We start from the raw sequence: 17582 nt of genomic DNA on the forward strand, positions 1-17582 counted from the left end.
TAAAGAACTTATCAAACTCAACACCCAAAGAATAAATAATCCAATCAAGAAATGGGCAGAAGATATGACCAGACATTTCTGCAAAGACAGCCAAATGGTCAACAGACATGTGAAAAAGTGCTCCACACCACTTGGCATCAGGGAAATACAAAACCATAATGAGATACCACCTCACACCAGTCAGAATGGCTAAAATTAACATGTCAGAAAACAACAGATGTTGGCGAGGATGTAGAGAAAGGGGATGCCTCCTACACTGCTGGTGGGAATGCAAGCTGATACAGTCACTCTGGAATAGTATGGAGGTTTCTCATAAAGTTGAAAATAGAGCCACCCTATGACCCAGCAATCGTACTACTTGTTATTTACCAAAGATACAATTGTAATGATCCGAAGGGCCATATGAACCCCAATGTTTATAGCAGCAATGTCCCTAATAGCCAAACTATGGAAAGAACGTAGATCATCAACAGATGAATGGATAAAGAAGAGGTGGTATAACTTGACACCAGTTAGAATGGCCAAAATTAGCAAGACAGGAAACAACGTGTGTTGGAGAGGATGTGGAGAAAGGGGAACCCTCTTACACTGTTGGTGGGAATGCAAGTTAGTGCAGCCACTTTGGAGAACAGTGTGGAGATTCCTGAAGAAATTAAGAATAGAGCTTCCCTATGACCCTGCAATTGCACTGCTGGGTATTTACCCCAAAGATACAGATGTAGTGAAAAGAAGGGCCATCTGTACCCCAATGTTTATTGCAGCAATGGCTACGGTCGCCAAACTGTGGAAAGAACCAAGATGCCCTTCAACGGATGAATGGATAAGGAAGATGTGGTCCATATACACAATGGAGTATTATGCCTCCATCAGAAAGGATGAATACCCAACTTTTGTAGCAACATGGACGGGACTGGAAGAAATTATGCTGAGCGAAATAAGTCAAGCAGAGAGAGTCAAGTATCATATGGTCTCAATTATTTGTGGAGCATAACAAATAACATGGAGGACATGGGGAGATGGAGAGGAGAGGGAGTTGAGGGAAACTGGAAGGGGAGATGAACCATGAGAGACTATGGACTCTGAAAAACAACCAGAGGGTTTTGAAGGGGCGGGGGGGGTGGGAGGTTGAGGAACCAGGTGGTGGGTAATAGGGAGGGCACGTACTGCATGGAGCACTGGGTGTGATGCCAAAACAATGAACACTGTTATGCTGTAAATAAACAAATTAAAAAAAAAAAAGAAGAAGAAGAGGTGGTATATATATGCAATGGAATACTATGCAGTCATCTAGAAATGAAATCTTGCCATTTGTAATGACATGGATGAACTATAGGGTATTATGCTGAGCAACATAAGTCAATCAGACAATTTTCATATGATCTCTCTGATATGAGGACTCTGAGAGGCAGGGTGGGAGGTTGTGTGGAGTAGGGAAGGAAAAAATGAAATAAGACTGGAAGCAGGAGGGAGACAAACCATAAGAGACTCAATCTCAGGAAACAAACTGAGGGTTCCTGGGGGCTGAAGGGGTAGGGATAAGGTGGCTGGATTATGGACACTGGGGAGGGTATGTGCTGTGGTGAGAGCTCTGAAATGCAATAAGCCTGATGATTCACAGACCTGTACCCCTGGGACAAATAATACATTATATGTTAATAAAAAAAAATAAAGTGGAGGTTACTAGAAAAATAAGGGTCTGCTTACAAAATAATCTCATTTGTAAAGTGGGCATCTGTGACAGCAAAAACCAAGGTACAATCTGGCATCAATAAAAACTTTTAAAAAAATGGTGTCTATACTAATTTGGCTAAGAGATCTTATCTAGTGTATGCATTACTATATACCACAATAGGAATAAAATCTTACTATGACAATTCTAAAACTATTTATTGCAATGGAACTAAGTATACTGTTATACATCATACTGCCAACCTTAGGGTACCAAAAAACACATAATGAAGTATTTATTTTGAGGTTATTTTTAAAAAGTCCATGAGTTATGTTTTAAGAGAACAAGAAATCAAATAAACTAAGCACTCAACTATTATAGTTTGATCTAAGCAGATTTTCAAAAGGTTCATTTATTCATTCACTCAACCATCCATTACTTGATTGCCAGGAGCTTAATATTAACCATACTCCACTCTGCTGGTGTTGCTGAGCTACAGAAGTAAATAAGACATTGGCTTTGCTTTCAATGATCTAAGTACACAGAAAACTGACAACTAACTACAAAGAGAATAAGAACAATAACAAAAAAAAAAAACAGGTAGAAAGAAACAAAACACTCGACAATAGGAGGAATCATTTTGTTCTGCAAATCCAACAGTAGTAGGTGGAAGAACAGTCAATAAAATCTTTTACAGTGCAGGAACTTCAATTTAGCATTGAAGAAAAAAGGTAATATTCTCTCATGGTTTTAAAAAACAAAAACACCCAAACTCCTTCTACAAAAACTTTGAAAAAGAACATTTGTATAAGCACTGACTTTCAAAAGGTGAACTTCTTCTAGGAAGATGAGAATGAATATGGAGTATATAAATACCAATTATCTGTCTGCACTTTGAGGCCCAAATTCTAATCCCTTTAATTCTGAGAAATATAAAAATGGCTTATAATCTTTAAAACTGCTTGTTCAAATAAGCCACAGTCAAAAAATTCTAAATATCACATTAAATCACACCAAATGACATGTTAAGCACCTTCTATACTCTTTACCTATGTTACCTGGTTTATGTTAATTGTCTCTACCCTTACAACTCTCTGATATACTATTATCAGTGAGGAAACAAAGGTCTTACTCAAAGACATCTCCAAGTACAGGTACTAGGAAGGGAACTTGGAATTGTATGACTTTTAGACACAACTTATCCCACATCTTAACCAATGACTGTTTCCCACTTTTAAGAAAATGTAAGTTAAAACAAAACCAAACAAAACCTGTATTTTTGTTTAAAGACAACAGATTGACCAAATACAGTTTCCTCGCTCCCACAAAATCCCATCTGAAACAAAAGTAAAGGAAACGAAAGGTATTAAAAATCCACAGGAAGAAAGAGAAAAGGAGGCAGAATTCATCAGACAAGATGTTTCAACAAACTTCTAGAAAACAGAAAACAGAGGGAGGAAACAATATATGCTGTGAGCCACTGTTTCTCAGTCAAGAGTGATTTTGTCTCCAGGCAACAACTGGCAAGTCTGGAGACATTTTTGGTTTCCACAATGGGGTATAAGGCCAGGGACGCTACTAAACATCCTACAATTCATAGGATTACCTCCCACAACAATGATTTATCAGCTCAACTTGTCAACAGGGCCAAGGATGAAAAGCTCCACTTTGGGCTGAAGAAGTGCTTCTAAGAGGCATATGAATGGAAATGGAGCCAATTTGGTCCAAGGAATCCAAGATTTGGAGTTTGACTCACTGTACTAATACAGAAAGCCAGAGTGAAGCATCTTTTAAAAATATGAAGGTTAATCCAATAAATAAACTGAATGGCCACCAAAAAAGACTTCCACTCTTCCTGAGTGACATCTGAAGCTTCCCCAAGGAAATAACTCATTACCTGATCACTCTAACTGTATCTACTAATGAGTAATCCCCACTATAAAGACAAAGTTTCTACTCAGAATTTTAAAGGTTTTTTTTTTTTTAAAGATTTTATTTATTTGGCAGAGAGAGATCACAAGTTGGTAGAGAGGCAGGCAGAGAGAGAGAGAGAGAGAGAGGGAAGCAGGCTCCCTGCTGAGCAGAGAGCCCGATGCGGGACTCGATCCCAGGACCCTGAGATCATGACCTGAGCCGAAGGCAGCTGCCTAACCCACTGAGCCACCCAGGCGCCCTCTACTCAGAATTTTAATACATTTTAATATTTCAATGCATCACTGTGAAATGACTGGGTAACTGAGAAATTAAGGAATATCTACGAAATGAAAAAACAAAGGAAAAAAAAGACAAAATAAGAAGCAGTAAAAACTCTCTGAAGAGGAAATAACTTTAATATTGTGTTTCTAGGGGCGCCTGGGTGGCTGAGTGGGTTAAAGCCTCTGCCTTCGGCTCAGGTCATGATCCCAGAGTCCTGGGATCGAGCCCCGCATCGGGCTCTCTGCTCGGCGGGGAGCCTGCTTCCTCCTCTCTCTCTGCCTGCCTCTCTGCCTACTTGTGATCTCCGTCTGTCAAATAAATAAATAAAATCTTTAAAACAATCGTGTTTCTAGGAAGAAACAAGACATTACATCCACAAAATAAGAAAAAATGCAATGAAATGAAAGACAAATAAGAAAATGATCTTAGAAATTAAAAGTATAGAGGCACTTGGGTGGCTCAATCAGTTAAGTTGCCAACTCTTGATTTTGGCTGAGGCCATCCCTGCCAGGATTTCTCTCTCTCTCCTTCTGCCCCCACCTCCCTTGTCCCCCATCCCTCAAATAAGTAAATCTTAAGAAAAAAAGAAATTAAAAATATGCCCCCCAAATGTTTTAAATCAATCAAGTCAACAGGAAAAAAAAAAATCAAGGAAATTTCCCAGGAAAAACAAAAAAAACAAAAACCTTTGAAAAATAAGGATGTTTAATATATAATAAATAGGAGGTCTAGTAAAAGCAAATTTAAAAAAGGAGGGGAAATGATCAAAAAAATGACAAAATTATACACAGGTGACAGAAACAAGTCTTAAGACTAAAGGGGGGCTCCAAATACTGGGAAATACAAATAAAAACCTTAGTATAGCAGTTTGAAAGTTCACAGATAAAGAGAATTAAGGATATTTTTTGAGGTTAAGAATTATTAGCTTCAGGGAAAATAAAGATCTTAGACAAAAGAAAACAGAACTCTAATATACTAGTCAGTAAATAATACTTACGTGTCATAGGGAAGCAAACAATGATTATGAAGTTTAACTAAAAGTGGCTTAATTTCTTTGGGATTCATGAATGTAGGAATATGTATATGGATACCTTTGTGTGTGAAGGGGTAGATATAAAGTTAAATTTTCATCCATCGCAATAGAAGTCAATAGATAGTATTAAGAAGTAGCAATTTAAGACCAACAATAGTAACCACCAGAAGCAATTGCTAAATGGCTAAAAAGAACTGCAGGGGTAGGAAGGTAGGGGAGAGGTGGGACAGAGAAAACTCAGAAATCCTTAATTTAATTTCCAGCCATTACTATCATCATGTATTACACTGATTTAAAAAAACAACTTTAAATATGCACTTAATACTTTCCACTTTTAAATAATTTCCCTTTAGAAGTATCTGACATTATTACCTGCTCCACACAGATTTGAAGGGTGGTGGATTTGCATCAGCATTACACTTGAGATTAACACCTTTTCTTCCTACAAACCAATTCCCATCATAGCCTGTCACTGAAACTTCTGGAGCATCTATAAAATAAATGCATAACAGTACAAATTATCTTTTGTTAGCGGTAAATGCAATAAATAATGACAAAGCATTAACATAATGACTAAACTTCAAAGGAACAGAAATCGTTTTCCTTCTGTCAATATACAAAACCAGTGTGGAAAACAGCAGTTAATAATTATTAGTTGATTGAAAGAATGAGTGCATGAATGGAAAATGAGTACCCAAACACTACGCAACTATAGCATGTACGGTTTTAGTTATTATAGACACTGAATACAAGGATATTCACAAACATATAACCACCAAGAACAAAATATGAGAGTCCTATTAGGAAAAGTGTAGATTTATGAACAAAGGAAATACATTATACTACTTAATTTGATTAGACGTGGCATTTAAGTACCAAGTCACCATATAACACCATCTTTAAAGAAATGTCTAATCTGAAAGAGAATATCCCCCAAGAGATACAAAGTCAATTACAGAGACTCCCTGTATTATAATTAATTAATATTCTATGGGTAAGCAGAGATGTGAAACAAACTTTCTAAGGCTATAATTACAACTAAAGTAAGTTATCTGTGGCCTCAACTGTTCTAAAACATTCAATTTTATCCATTCAATGCACCCAAACGTCTTTTGGTATATGTGTAATATTGTGTAATATAGTTTGTTAAATAAGCAATTATCCATATCTACCAGCAATATAAATTTATGCATTTAAACCATAAATCCAATATGAACCATTCAACCATCATATTGTTTTTTGACTCCTAATAAGTGGCAGGCATTGTTGTAGGCTTATAGCATACATATAGACTCTGTATTCATAAATTCATTCTTTCGTTTATTTATTTATTTATTATTTTTTTACTTGACAGGCAGAGATCACAAGTAGGCAGAGAGGCAGGCAGAGAGAGGAGGAGGAAGCAGGCTCCCCACCGAACAGAGAGCCTGATGTGGGGCTTGATTCCAGGATCCTGGGATCATGACCTGAGCCGAAGGCAGAGGCTTTAACCCACTGAGCCACCCAGGCGCCCCTTTTCTTTTAAATTTTTTTTCATAAAATTTATTTTTAATAGTTTCTAATAAGAGGATATTTTTGAAGTATTAAACTAAAACCTGTTATGAGAACCAAGAAGGAAAAGAATAGGATGATATAGAGAAGGGCCTAACTGCGGATGAGGTGGGGGTCATGAAAGCTTCCCCAAGGAAATGTCACTTATGCATGGTACAGGGACCCTCCTGTGAGTTACACAGTAAACGAGATAAAGAGTACATGACCAGATGGGAAATTAGAGAGAGACCAGGTCAGTTTAATTCTGTCAGGGAAGCTTGATCTATTATCAATCAAGGTTTACAAAAAAGGGTGGTAAAAAATTAAACTTTTACTAAGGTACAATTAATTACTTTAGTAATTTAAAGAAAGAAATGCCTGCCTCTTAAATACCAAGAATTAACACTTTTGTAACTAACAATTGGTACTAAAAATTGTTGCTGAAAGAACAACAGAGAGCTCTGTGAGTTTCATTTCTTTTAATTGGGAGGAGGGAATAGGTACTAAGGTAAGGTATCCCCAAATAAGACCTCCAAATTTAGAGATCTGAACTTTGGATACAAGATTTTATCTCCTCAAACTTTGTTCACATGTTTTGTAAGTTCCAATTAAAAAGAGGAAAAAAAAATCACGAGTACTCTAAGAAGGAGCAAGCCAATAAATCTAAGCCATAATTATATAAATCTTACATTAAGAGAAATATTTTTATATATTTAGGATTGCATTCAAACAATCAAAAAAGGTACCCAATACAAATTGAAGAATATTTCAGTCATTACTAGATATCAGGAAGGACAATATATATATATAAGGAAAATATTAATAGTACTTACAATCGGGATCTGAATTTTACAAGAAAAAGGAAAAAGTTAAGCGTCTATGAAAGTAAGGAAGGAAAAGGAAACAGAAATTTTATTTTATTTTTTTAAGATTTTATTTATTTATTTGACAGACAGAGATCACAAGTAGGCAGAGAGGCAAGTAGAGAGAGAGGGGGGAAAGCAGGCTCCCTGCTGAGCAGAGAACCCCATGTGGGGCTCGATCCCAGGACCCTGGGATCATGACCTGAGCCGAAGGCAGAGGCTTTAACCCACTGAGCCACCCAGGCGCCCTGGAAACAGAAACTTTAATTGGATTCTTCAGAGTAGTGAAAAGAAGATATCTGCACTTAGAAATAAAATGGTAGCCGGGGCGCCTGGGTGGCTCAGTGGGTTAAGCCGCTGCCTTCGGCTCAGGTCATGATCTCAGGGTCCTGGGATCGAGTCCCGCATCGGGCTCTCTGCTCGGCAGCGAGCCTGCTTCCCTCTCTCTCTCTCTGCCTGCCTCTCTGTCTGCTTGTGATCTCTCTCTGTCAAATAAATAAATAAAATCTTTAAAAAAAAAAAAAGAAATAAAATGGTAGTAACATTCATATAAGGTAACTTCCCAAGTTTAACCCAATAAATGTTGAAAAAGATTCTTACAATTAGCTTTAAAAACCATTACATCAAGTATAATGAATATGTGCAATTTAAAATTCTATATATGTCATATCAAAAAATAAAACACTGTAATACTTCCTTTTAAAAACCTATTAATTTTCATTATCCTTGTTTTAAGTTACGTGCATTATCACTTTTTCTTCTGCTCAAAATTTTTATTTGCCACACAAAGAATGTTTCAACAACTGAGCTAATGTACAGGAAAAAAATATACACACATACGTATATAAACATACAAACTTTACACAAAAGGGAACATCCCTTAATAAAAAAATAAAAATAGGAGATGGGCTAACCTTTGAACCTTATCTACAATGGTTATTATCCCAATGTCTTTAAAATACTGTCTTATTATATGAGAATCTTACAACATGATCAGTAAAATAAGATGAGAAACAGTATTGGAAAAACAAAGATTTTCAAACTAATTAATATGCATTTAGACAATAAAAGATTCTTGCTGAAAGCATCATGGGTAGCATCAAAAGAAAAAGTGATAGCAAAATTAATTGAACTGGCAAAGCAGTTGTTTGTCTCTAAGTATTGCACATTTTGAGGTATAAATTTCCACAATTTGCTTAAGCCCAGCTTATTTTTAAGGTCTGAAAAGGAGAAGGCTAAATAATTTTAAGTTGAAGAGCAACTTTAAAGTCACTGCCCATGTTCACAAACTAATAAGAAATGTTCTAATTAAATGAAATTTCCAGTGCTCGCTTCAGCAGCACATATACTAAATGAAATTTCCATGAAGGTATTTTTAAAAATTAAGGAAAAAAATTTCAACAAGGGAAATATGTAAGAATATCTGAATATTAAATATTCAAACTAACAAGTCTGATACAGAATTATGTCACAGGAAGAAATTTAAAATGTTTAAGAGCAAATGTTATTGTTTACTTACACTGTATATCTAATATGAAAGAATATCGGATGTCCTTTTCCAAGGTTGGATGTTTTACAACACAGGTAATCCGCCTTCCTCTAGCAAATCTGGTTGGAAACAGCTTGTACTGGCTGACAATTGTTGCCGTTTCATTTGGAAAAGAAGTTGTAGTGGATTCCATTTCACCAAGATCACCTTCCCAGTCAATATGTGCAACTGGTTTTCCAGTGGCTGCGATACAGATGGCTGCTACAGTTTCATTTCCTCCATCAATTAAAGAATCTGGCCCTTTTATCAGGCTCACAGTGGGTTCAACTGTTTACATTAAAAAAAAAAACAATTAGTCACATTTCAATGAAGAATATATTTATATCTTTCCAAGACATATCAAGCCATAGTTCATAAACTTAGGGGAAAATGCATATAAAATCTATGCTTTAAACATGCTTTTAAGTAATGCCAACATCAGCTAGATCTTTGGAAGAGGAGAAGATCATGAGCTAAGACAAATAAGAAGTTCAGCAAGGCTTGAAAACCTTAAAGAAGGTTCTCCTTAGGAGAGATACCATTTTTCTTTATAAGGACCGATGAGCTCTCCCTGAAGTTAGTATATGAAAAATTCCTGTAAATTGGGTAATTTTCATTGTAAGATTTTAACTTATTACTCTGAAAGGGGAAAACATGTAGTTTTAAACCATAGTGCTTCATTTTGCAGCAAAACGCTTACAAAAAATATAGATTAAATTACCAGTATGGAACCTACACAGTTAAAATGTAATGTCAATAATAGCTACGTTTATTAGAATGTGTATTAGAATGTGTATCCCATTATCTTCTTCCAGTATAAGAAAGCTCCTCAGCAAGTGAAAGTAACCTTTATGTTTGGACCCTTTCATCTACTTTCCATATACCCTACCTATCTCTTCACATTTTCCAGCAAATTTCATGTGTTTCTTTCTGCATAAATTCCTCAGTCTCACCTCATGAATTGTCTCAAGCCTATGGGTTATTCTGCATACCGAGTTTTTACCTCAATAACTTATTCACTTCCAAAGCTTCCAAATGATTTTTAGTGCCATCTGTTCTTGATTTGTATCTAAAAATTTTTCTAATTTACTTGAGATACTAATATTTTCCTTATGTATTGTATGAGATGTATTATTGTAAAATAACAAAGGGAAAAGTAAATACAACACATGTAATCAATACTTTGTAGTACACATCTGTGTAAACACCACACATCTCAATAAAAAACATTAGTACCTCCCAGGTAGCTCAGCATGTCTCTCCCTGATCTTAACACCTATCAGCCCAAGTATTATAGTGACATTGGACATAAATTTTTGCTTACCTTTCATGACAGGTCTACAAGCAACAAATGTAAAGTTTATAAAACAACAATTATATTTTACCTGTTTCTGAACTTTACATGAATGGTACTAAACTATATATAGTTTTATATACTTTTTCTTTGATTCAACTTTGTGCTCCTGAGATTAATTTATTTGAGAACAATCAGACTTTATTATTTTGGAATTCAAGGTTTTTTCACTTTTAATTTTTAAATCATTTAAATTTATATGCAGTTCTATAGATTATTAAAACTGCTGTACAGTTTACTTACCATTGGATTTTGGTGCTATTTCCTGTTTAGTATAAACAACTTTATAAGAAACATTCTCATTGGTATATCTTGGTATATTTGTACATGTATTTCTCTACTTTGTCTCTTGTAGTGGAATTGCTACTACTTTTATTTTCAACTTTACCAGATAATACCGAAAAGCTTTCCAAAGTAAGAATTTACTACCAATCTTAGAGTGTCTGTTGGTCCAGACACTCACCCCAGTTGGTATTGTCTGACTTCTCAATGTCTGTCCATCTTACATGCATATAATGGTGTACTGTTGAGACTATATTTTTAAATTTCTCATATTATGAATTAAAGGTCCTTCCATGTTTATAGGCTATTTGGAATTTCTTCTGCAAAATGCCTATTAAAGCCAATTGCTTTTTCTTACTGATTTGGAAAGAGAGCTTTTTTTTATACATGTGGTAAAAATATCCTCTAGCAGTTTAGGGCTCATCTTTTTGCCCTATAGTGTGTTTTGATGAAGAGAAGTTTTTTAATTCAATTGTACTAAAATTTATCAGTTTTTAATTTCCCTTTTATGGTTAGCTGCTTTTATACACTAAAAATTACTTCTCTACTTCAAGGCCAATTACTATGTCTTTTTTTGTGGTTTCCTGTTCTCTGCAGAAATTTTATAGATTGACTTAACTCTTCAAATATTAAACGATGTTGTTTAATAGGCTGTGTCTGATAATTCCAACATCCTATATCTTTGCATGCCTGTTTCTGTTGTCTTATTTGTGCTGCCTGCTACTTGTGGGTTCTTCTTTACTTCTATTCAAGAAGACTATAAGCCTGTGTTTGAATAATTAAGGTAGAAATACTGTGAGGTCTAGAATAAAGATAATTTTCCTCTAGAAAAGATCTGAGTTTTCTTCTGCTAAACTCCTGAAATCACTAACCAGTCTAGGATCTCCTGATTTTAAGATCAAACCACTCAGGTCATTATAAACCTGTAAGTCTATAAGAAGGCTGGTTTACTTCTAATTTCCTACTATTCTAAAAATGTAAGCCTACATTAAAATGTAGACATCCCCCATCTTAGCTTAGAAATCTGTCCCTTGCTTCTTAAGGCTTTCAAAATCCCAGCTAAGCATCTCAGGTGTTTCTTCTAAATTATCAGAAGTCCTCAGGTTGAATGCAACTTTCAGTGCTAAGCTTATTTCCAGTTTTACCTTCTCCTAGACTTATATTTCTCACTTGTTTTTACTTCCTTGAAGCTTTCAGTGGTATTTTATTTCACCCCCATGGGAGAGTTGTTTTGAACAACTTATGCCATCACTAACTTTTATCTTTGAGGAACTTAAAAATTTATTTTAAAGTCAATTTTAAGTTATATTTCTGCGGGCGCCTGGGTGGCTCAGTCAGGTAAGTGGCAGCCTTTGGCTCAGGTCATGATCCTAGGGTCCTGGGATCCAGCCCAGCATCTTGGGCTCCCTGCTCAGCAGAGAGCCTGCTTCTCCTTCTCCCTCTGCCTGGTGCTCTGCCTACATGTGTTCTCTAAATAAATCTTTAAAAAAAAAAAGTTACATTTCTGTTTCTTCTGAAGGGACTCAATCTCCTGGTTGGAGACTTTACTAGCTTTCCAAAGTTACTTTTCTCATATACCTCAATATTTTGGTTAACTTCTCTGTAACCTTCACTATCTAGTTGTTCTGCTGTTGCTTCCTCTTAAGAGCTATCAAAGGGGGTGCCTAGGTGGCTCAGTGAGTTAAGCCTCTGCCTTCAGCTCGGGTCATGATCTCATGGTCCTGGGATAGAGCACTGCATCGGGCTCTCTGCTTGGCGGGGAGCCTGCTTCCCCCACCCCCTGCCTACTTGTGATCTCTCTCTCTCTCATCAAATAAATAAAATCTTAAAAAAAAAAAAAAAAGATGCTATCAAAGCCCTCTGTACTCTGAATGGTGGTAAAATGGTTTTCCCAGTTCTGTGTGAACATCAGGATTGTTAGTTAGATCTAATGCTTTCTGGCGGTTCTTTCCCAACCTCAAAAGTTTCCTCTCCCATGGACACAGATCAATACTAACCCAAAGACTTAAAAGGGGCCCTCCGTAGATCTCTAAAACACACACACTCTCTCTGATGCTCTCTGCTTCCCAGTATTCTGCTCCACAAATTCTAATCACCTGTCCTCCCTGAATTCCAGAATGTCTCTTTTACTCCCTGATACCATCGTTCTCTGCTTCAAACCTTTGTCACTGAGTTGTACCCTGAAAATTGCTTAAGGAGGAAACCAGAACATTATATGGACTCACCTTGTTTGTTTTCCTTTTTTCAAGGATCATAATCCTACACAGCCTACTGTCCAGTGACTAAGAACAGTTTCTTAAAACTGTTTCCTGGGGCGCCTGGGTGGCTCAGTGGTTTAAGCCTCTGCCTTCGGCTCAGGTCATGATCTCAGGGTCCTGGGATCGAGCCCCGCATCGGGCTCTCTGCTCAGTGGGGAGCCTGTTTCTCCCTCTCTCTGTGCTTGCCTCTCTGCCTACTTGTGACTTCTCTCTCTGTCAAATAAATAAATAAAATAAAAACTGTTTCCTAACTGCCTGGTTTCTTGTTCTTCGAGAGAGGGCAAATCCAGTCCCTGCTATTCCATCATCTATAGCAATGGAAGTCTATTTTTTTTAAAAATTATGTTCAGTTACCCAACATATAGTGGAAGTCTGTATTTTAATTGCAAAAGCAGTATTTCTAAAAAATTGGGAAAACAGAGAAAAATGATGCACAACTACAATACCCTAATGCAATTATTATCATCTTCTTCCAGTTCTCTTTTTCTAGTTTCTATATGGATGCAATAATCATGGCATACCTACAATTTTTTGGTTCTTTCCTCCTACAGCAATACTTCTCTTAACCACAATTTTAATAGCTATAAAATATCCCATCAAGAGAAGTAAGCAATTGCAAAACAACTGTTCTACTGTGGGGCATTTGTTGTTAAATTTTCCCAAAGCTTTTTTGTTATATCACATTCCCTTAATTTGATTTCTATTACTACCACTCCACTGAAACTCTAATGTTACCATGTAATCTATAGGCTTAATATTTTTATTTGCCATTCTCTTTGACCAATTTGGTAGAATTTCAAACTTTGACATAGTACTAATAATGCCTTAAGGTGGCTGTTCTAAGAAATGAATTGCCTTCTAGGCTATACATTAAGAATATTAGCTGTGCACCATTCTTAGGAAAACAAGGTTGTTCAAATCATGTTGTACAAGGCTTAATTCTCACTGTGGAAAAAAGAAAAAGCTGCTAAAATAATCTTAAAATTTTTATCTTCTCCTGATATAAGTAGTATTATTTTGCCGGAGTTTTCCTCAAAGCTTTGAGTTCTTCATTTCTATTTCTTCTAACCTCTGCCCCAATAAATACTTGGTTCTGGGCCATCAGTTACTATTTGCATCTCCATTAGAAATATTTATCTGATATACAACTACTATCTACATAATCCCTAATTTCCTTCATTTTTGATACAAGGCTTGATTCCACAGTTTCTAACCATCTGTCTGTACTGTGTGCCTACAAATCTTCAAACTCAATAAAGACAATGCTGATCTCATTCTCTTAGCCATCCAATCCCAACACCTGGTTTTCATTCAGACATGCCCACTGGAATTTATAGTAATATAACTTACACAATCACGAAGGCTGGAAACATTTTTAAGCTCAAACCTCCCTTGTTCCTTGTATCCAATCAGTTACAAAGTCTTGACAGATATTTCTTTGTAATAGCTCCCTTCTTCCCTCAAGTGGCAGAAATCAGAAAATTAATTTCAAGCTTTCATGGCCACATGAGTGAAGGATTAAGATTTTAGGACTTCTTTTTTTTTTAAATTTTTATTTTTTTACTAACATATACTGTATTATTAGACCCAGGGATACAGGTCTGTGAACCGCCAGGTTTACACACTTCACAGCACTCACCACAGCACATACCTTCTCCAATGTCCATAACCCCACCACCCTCTCCCTAACCCCCTCCCCCCAGCAACACTCAGTTTGTTTTGTCAGATTAAGAGTCTCTTATGGTTTGTCTCCCTCCCGATCCCATCTTGTTTCATTTGTTCTTTTCGTGCCCTCCAAACTCCCCACGTTGCCTCTCAACTTCCTCCTATCAGGGAGATCGTATGATAATTGTCTTGCTCTGAGTGACTTATTTCCCTAAGAGTAACACCCTCTAGTTCCAACCATGTCATCACAAATGGCAAGATTTCATTTCTTTTGATGGCTGCATAGTATTCCATTGTATATCTATTGATATATATATCTGTATCTATCTATCTATACCACATCTTCCTTATCCATTCATCTGTTGATGGACATCTAGGTTCTTTCCATAGTTTGGCTACTGTGGACATCGCTGCTATAAACATCTGGGTGCACGTACCCCTTGGGATCACTACGTTTGTATCTATAGGGTAAATACCCAGTAGTGCAATTACTGGGCTGTAGGTAGCTCTATTTTCAACTTTTTGAGGAACCTCCATGATGTTTTCCAGAGTAGTTGCACCAGCCTGCATTCCCACCAACAGTGTAGGAGGGTTCCCCTTTCTCCGCATCCTCGCCAGCATCTGTCATTTCCTGACTTGTTAATTTTAGCCATTCTGACTGGTGTGAGGTGGTATCTCATTGTGGTTTTGATTTGTATTTCCCTGATGTCCAGTGATGTGGAGCACATTTTCATGTGTCTGCTGGCCATCTGGATGTCTTCTTCACAGAAATGTCTGTTCATGTCCTCTACCCATTTCTTGATTGGATTATTCGTTCTTTGGGTGTTGAGTCTGATAAGTTTTTCATAGATTTTGGATACTAACCCTTTATCTGATATGTCATTTTGCAAATATCTTCTCCAATTCTGTCAGTTGTCTTTTGGTTTTGTTAACTGTTTCCTTTGCTGTACAGAAGACTTTGATTTTTTTTTTTAATATTTTATTTATTTGACAGAGAGAAATCACAACTAGGCAGAGAGGCAGGCAGAGAGAGAGGAGGAAGCAGGCTCCCTGCGGAGCAGAGAGCCCGATGTGGGGCTCGATCCCAGGACCCTGGGATCATGACCTGAGCCGAAGGCAGAGGCTTTAACCCACTGAGCCACCCAGGCGCCCCAGAGGCCTTTGATCTTGATGAAGTTCCAATAGTTCATTTTTGCCCTTGCTTCCCTTCCCTTTGGCAATGTTCCTAGGAAGAAGTTGCTGCAGCTGAGGTCAAAGAGGTTGCTACCTGTGTTCTCCTCAAGGATTTTGATGGATTCCTTTCTCACACTGAGGTCCTTCATGCATTTTGAATATATTTTCATGTGTGGTATAAGGAAGTGGTTCAATTTCATTTTCCTGCATGTGGCTGTCCAATTTTCCCAGCACGATTTGTTGAAGTGGCTGTCTTTTTTTCCATTGGACATTCCTCTCTGCTCTGTTGAAGATTAGTTGACCATAGAGTTGAGGGTCTATTTCTGGGCTCTTAATTCTGTTCCATTGATCTATGTGTCTGTTTTTGGCCAGTCCCATACTGTTTCGATAATGACAGCTTTGTAATAGAGCTTGAAGTCTGGAATTGTGATGCCACCAACTCTGGCTTTCTTTTTCAACATTCCTCTGGCTATTCGAGGTCTTTTCTGGTTCCATATACATTTTAGGATTATTTGTTCCATTTCTTTGAAAAAAAAATGATAGTATTTTGATAGGGATTACATTAAATGTATAGATTGTTTTAGGTAGCATAGACATTTTCACAATATTTGTTCCTCCAATCCATGAGCATGGAACATCTTTCCATTCTCTGTGTCATCCTCAATTTCTTTCATGAGTACTTTATAGTTTTCTGAGTATAGATTCTTAGCCTCTTTGGTTAGGTTTAATTCCTAGGTATCTTATGGTTTTGGATGGAATTATAAATGGGATTGACTCCTTAATTTCTCTTTCTTCTGTCTTGTTGTTGGTGTAATGAAAGGCAACTGTTTCTGTGGATTGATTTTATATCCTAACACTTTACTGAATTCCTGTGCAAGTTCTCGCAGTTTTGGAGTGGAGTCTTTTGGGTTTTCCATGTAAAGAATCATATCATCTGCAAAGAGTGATAGTTTGACTTCTTCTTTGCCGATCTGGATGCCTTTCATTTTTTATTGCTGAAGCTTGGACTTCTAGTACAATGTTGAATAGCAGTGGTGATAATGGACATCCCTGCCGTGTTCCCGACCTTAGTGGAAAAGCTCTCAGTTTTTCTCCATTGAGAATGATATTCGCTGTTGGTTTTCCCTAGATGACTTTGATGATATTGAGGTATGTACCCTCTATCTCTAAACTTTGAAGAGTTTGATCAGGAAAGGATGCTGTACTTTGTCAAATGCTTTTTCAGCATCTATTGAGAGTATCACATGGTTCTTGTTCTTTCTTTTATTAATGTATTATATCATATTCATTGATTTGTGGATGTTGAACCAACCTTGCAGTCCTGGGATAAATCCCACTGGGTCGTGGTGAAAAATCCTTTTAATATACTGTTGGATCCTATTTGGCTAGTATTTTGGTGAGAATTTTCACATCTGTGTTCATCAAGGATATTGGTCTATAATTCTTTTTTTTTGATGGGATCTTTGTCTGGTTTTGGGATCAAGGTAATGCTGGCCTCATAAAATGAGTTTGGAAGTTTTCTTTCCATTTCTATTTTTTGGAAGTGTTTCAGGAGAATAGGAATTAATTCTTTCAATGTTTGGTAGAATTCCCCAGGGAAGTCATCTGGCCCTAGGCTCTTGTTTGTTGGGAGATTTTTGATGACTGCTTCAATCTCCTTACTGGTTATAGGTCTGTTCAGGTTTTCTATTTCTTCCTGGTTCAGTTATGGTAGTTAATATGTCTCTAGCAATGCATCCATTTCTTCCACATTGTCAAATTTGCTAGCATATAGTTGCTCATAATATGTTCTTATAATTGTATTTCTTTAGTGCTGGTTGTGATCTCTCCTTTTTCATTCATGATTTTATTTATTTGGGTCTTTTCTCTTTTGTTTTTGATAAGTCCAGGCAGGGGTTTATCAATCTTATTAATTCTTCCAAAGACTCTGCTCCTAGTTTTGTTGATTTGTTCTATTGTTCTTTTGGTTTCTATTTCATTGATTTCTGCTCTGATCTTTATTTCTCTTCTCCTGCTAGGTTTAGGTTTTCT

The 17582-nt window shown here is 36.7% G+C and overlaps 1 protein-coding gene across 3 annotated transcripts in view; it reads right to left on the minus strand.

Annotated features, from left to right (window-relative positions):
• Positions 1 to 17582, minus strand: part of NECTIN3 (nectin cell adhesion molecule 3) — a 126804-nt gene that overhangs the window by 64847 nt on the left and 44375 nt on the right. For all 3 annotated transcript variants that reach the window (XR_006817975.1, XR_006817976.1, XM_046001667.1), the window contains exons 3-4: positions 8811 to 9107; positions 5271 to 5388 (exon numbers count right to left, since the gene is read on the minus strand). Coding sequence is in view for 1 of the 3 variants with exons in the window: in XM_046001667.1 (XP_045857623.1) it covers positions 5271 to 5388; positions 8811 to 9107 (415 nt within the window). In the remaining 2 variants the exon portion in view is untranslated. The remainder of the gene's footprint in view (positions 1 to 5270; positions 5389 to 8810; positions 9108 to 17582) is intronic.

This window comes from Meles meles, chromosome 4 (genome assembly GCF_922984935.1).
Source record: "Meles meles chromosome 4, mMelMel3.1 paternal haplotype, whole genome shotgun sequence".
Lineage (NCBI taxonomy): Eukaryota > Metazoa > Chordata > Mammalia > Carnivora > Mustelidae > Meles > Meles meles.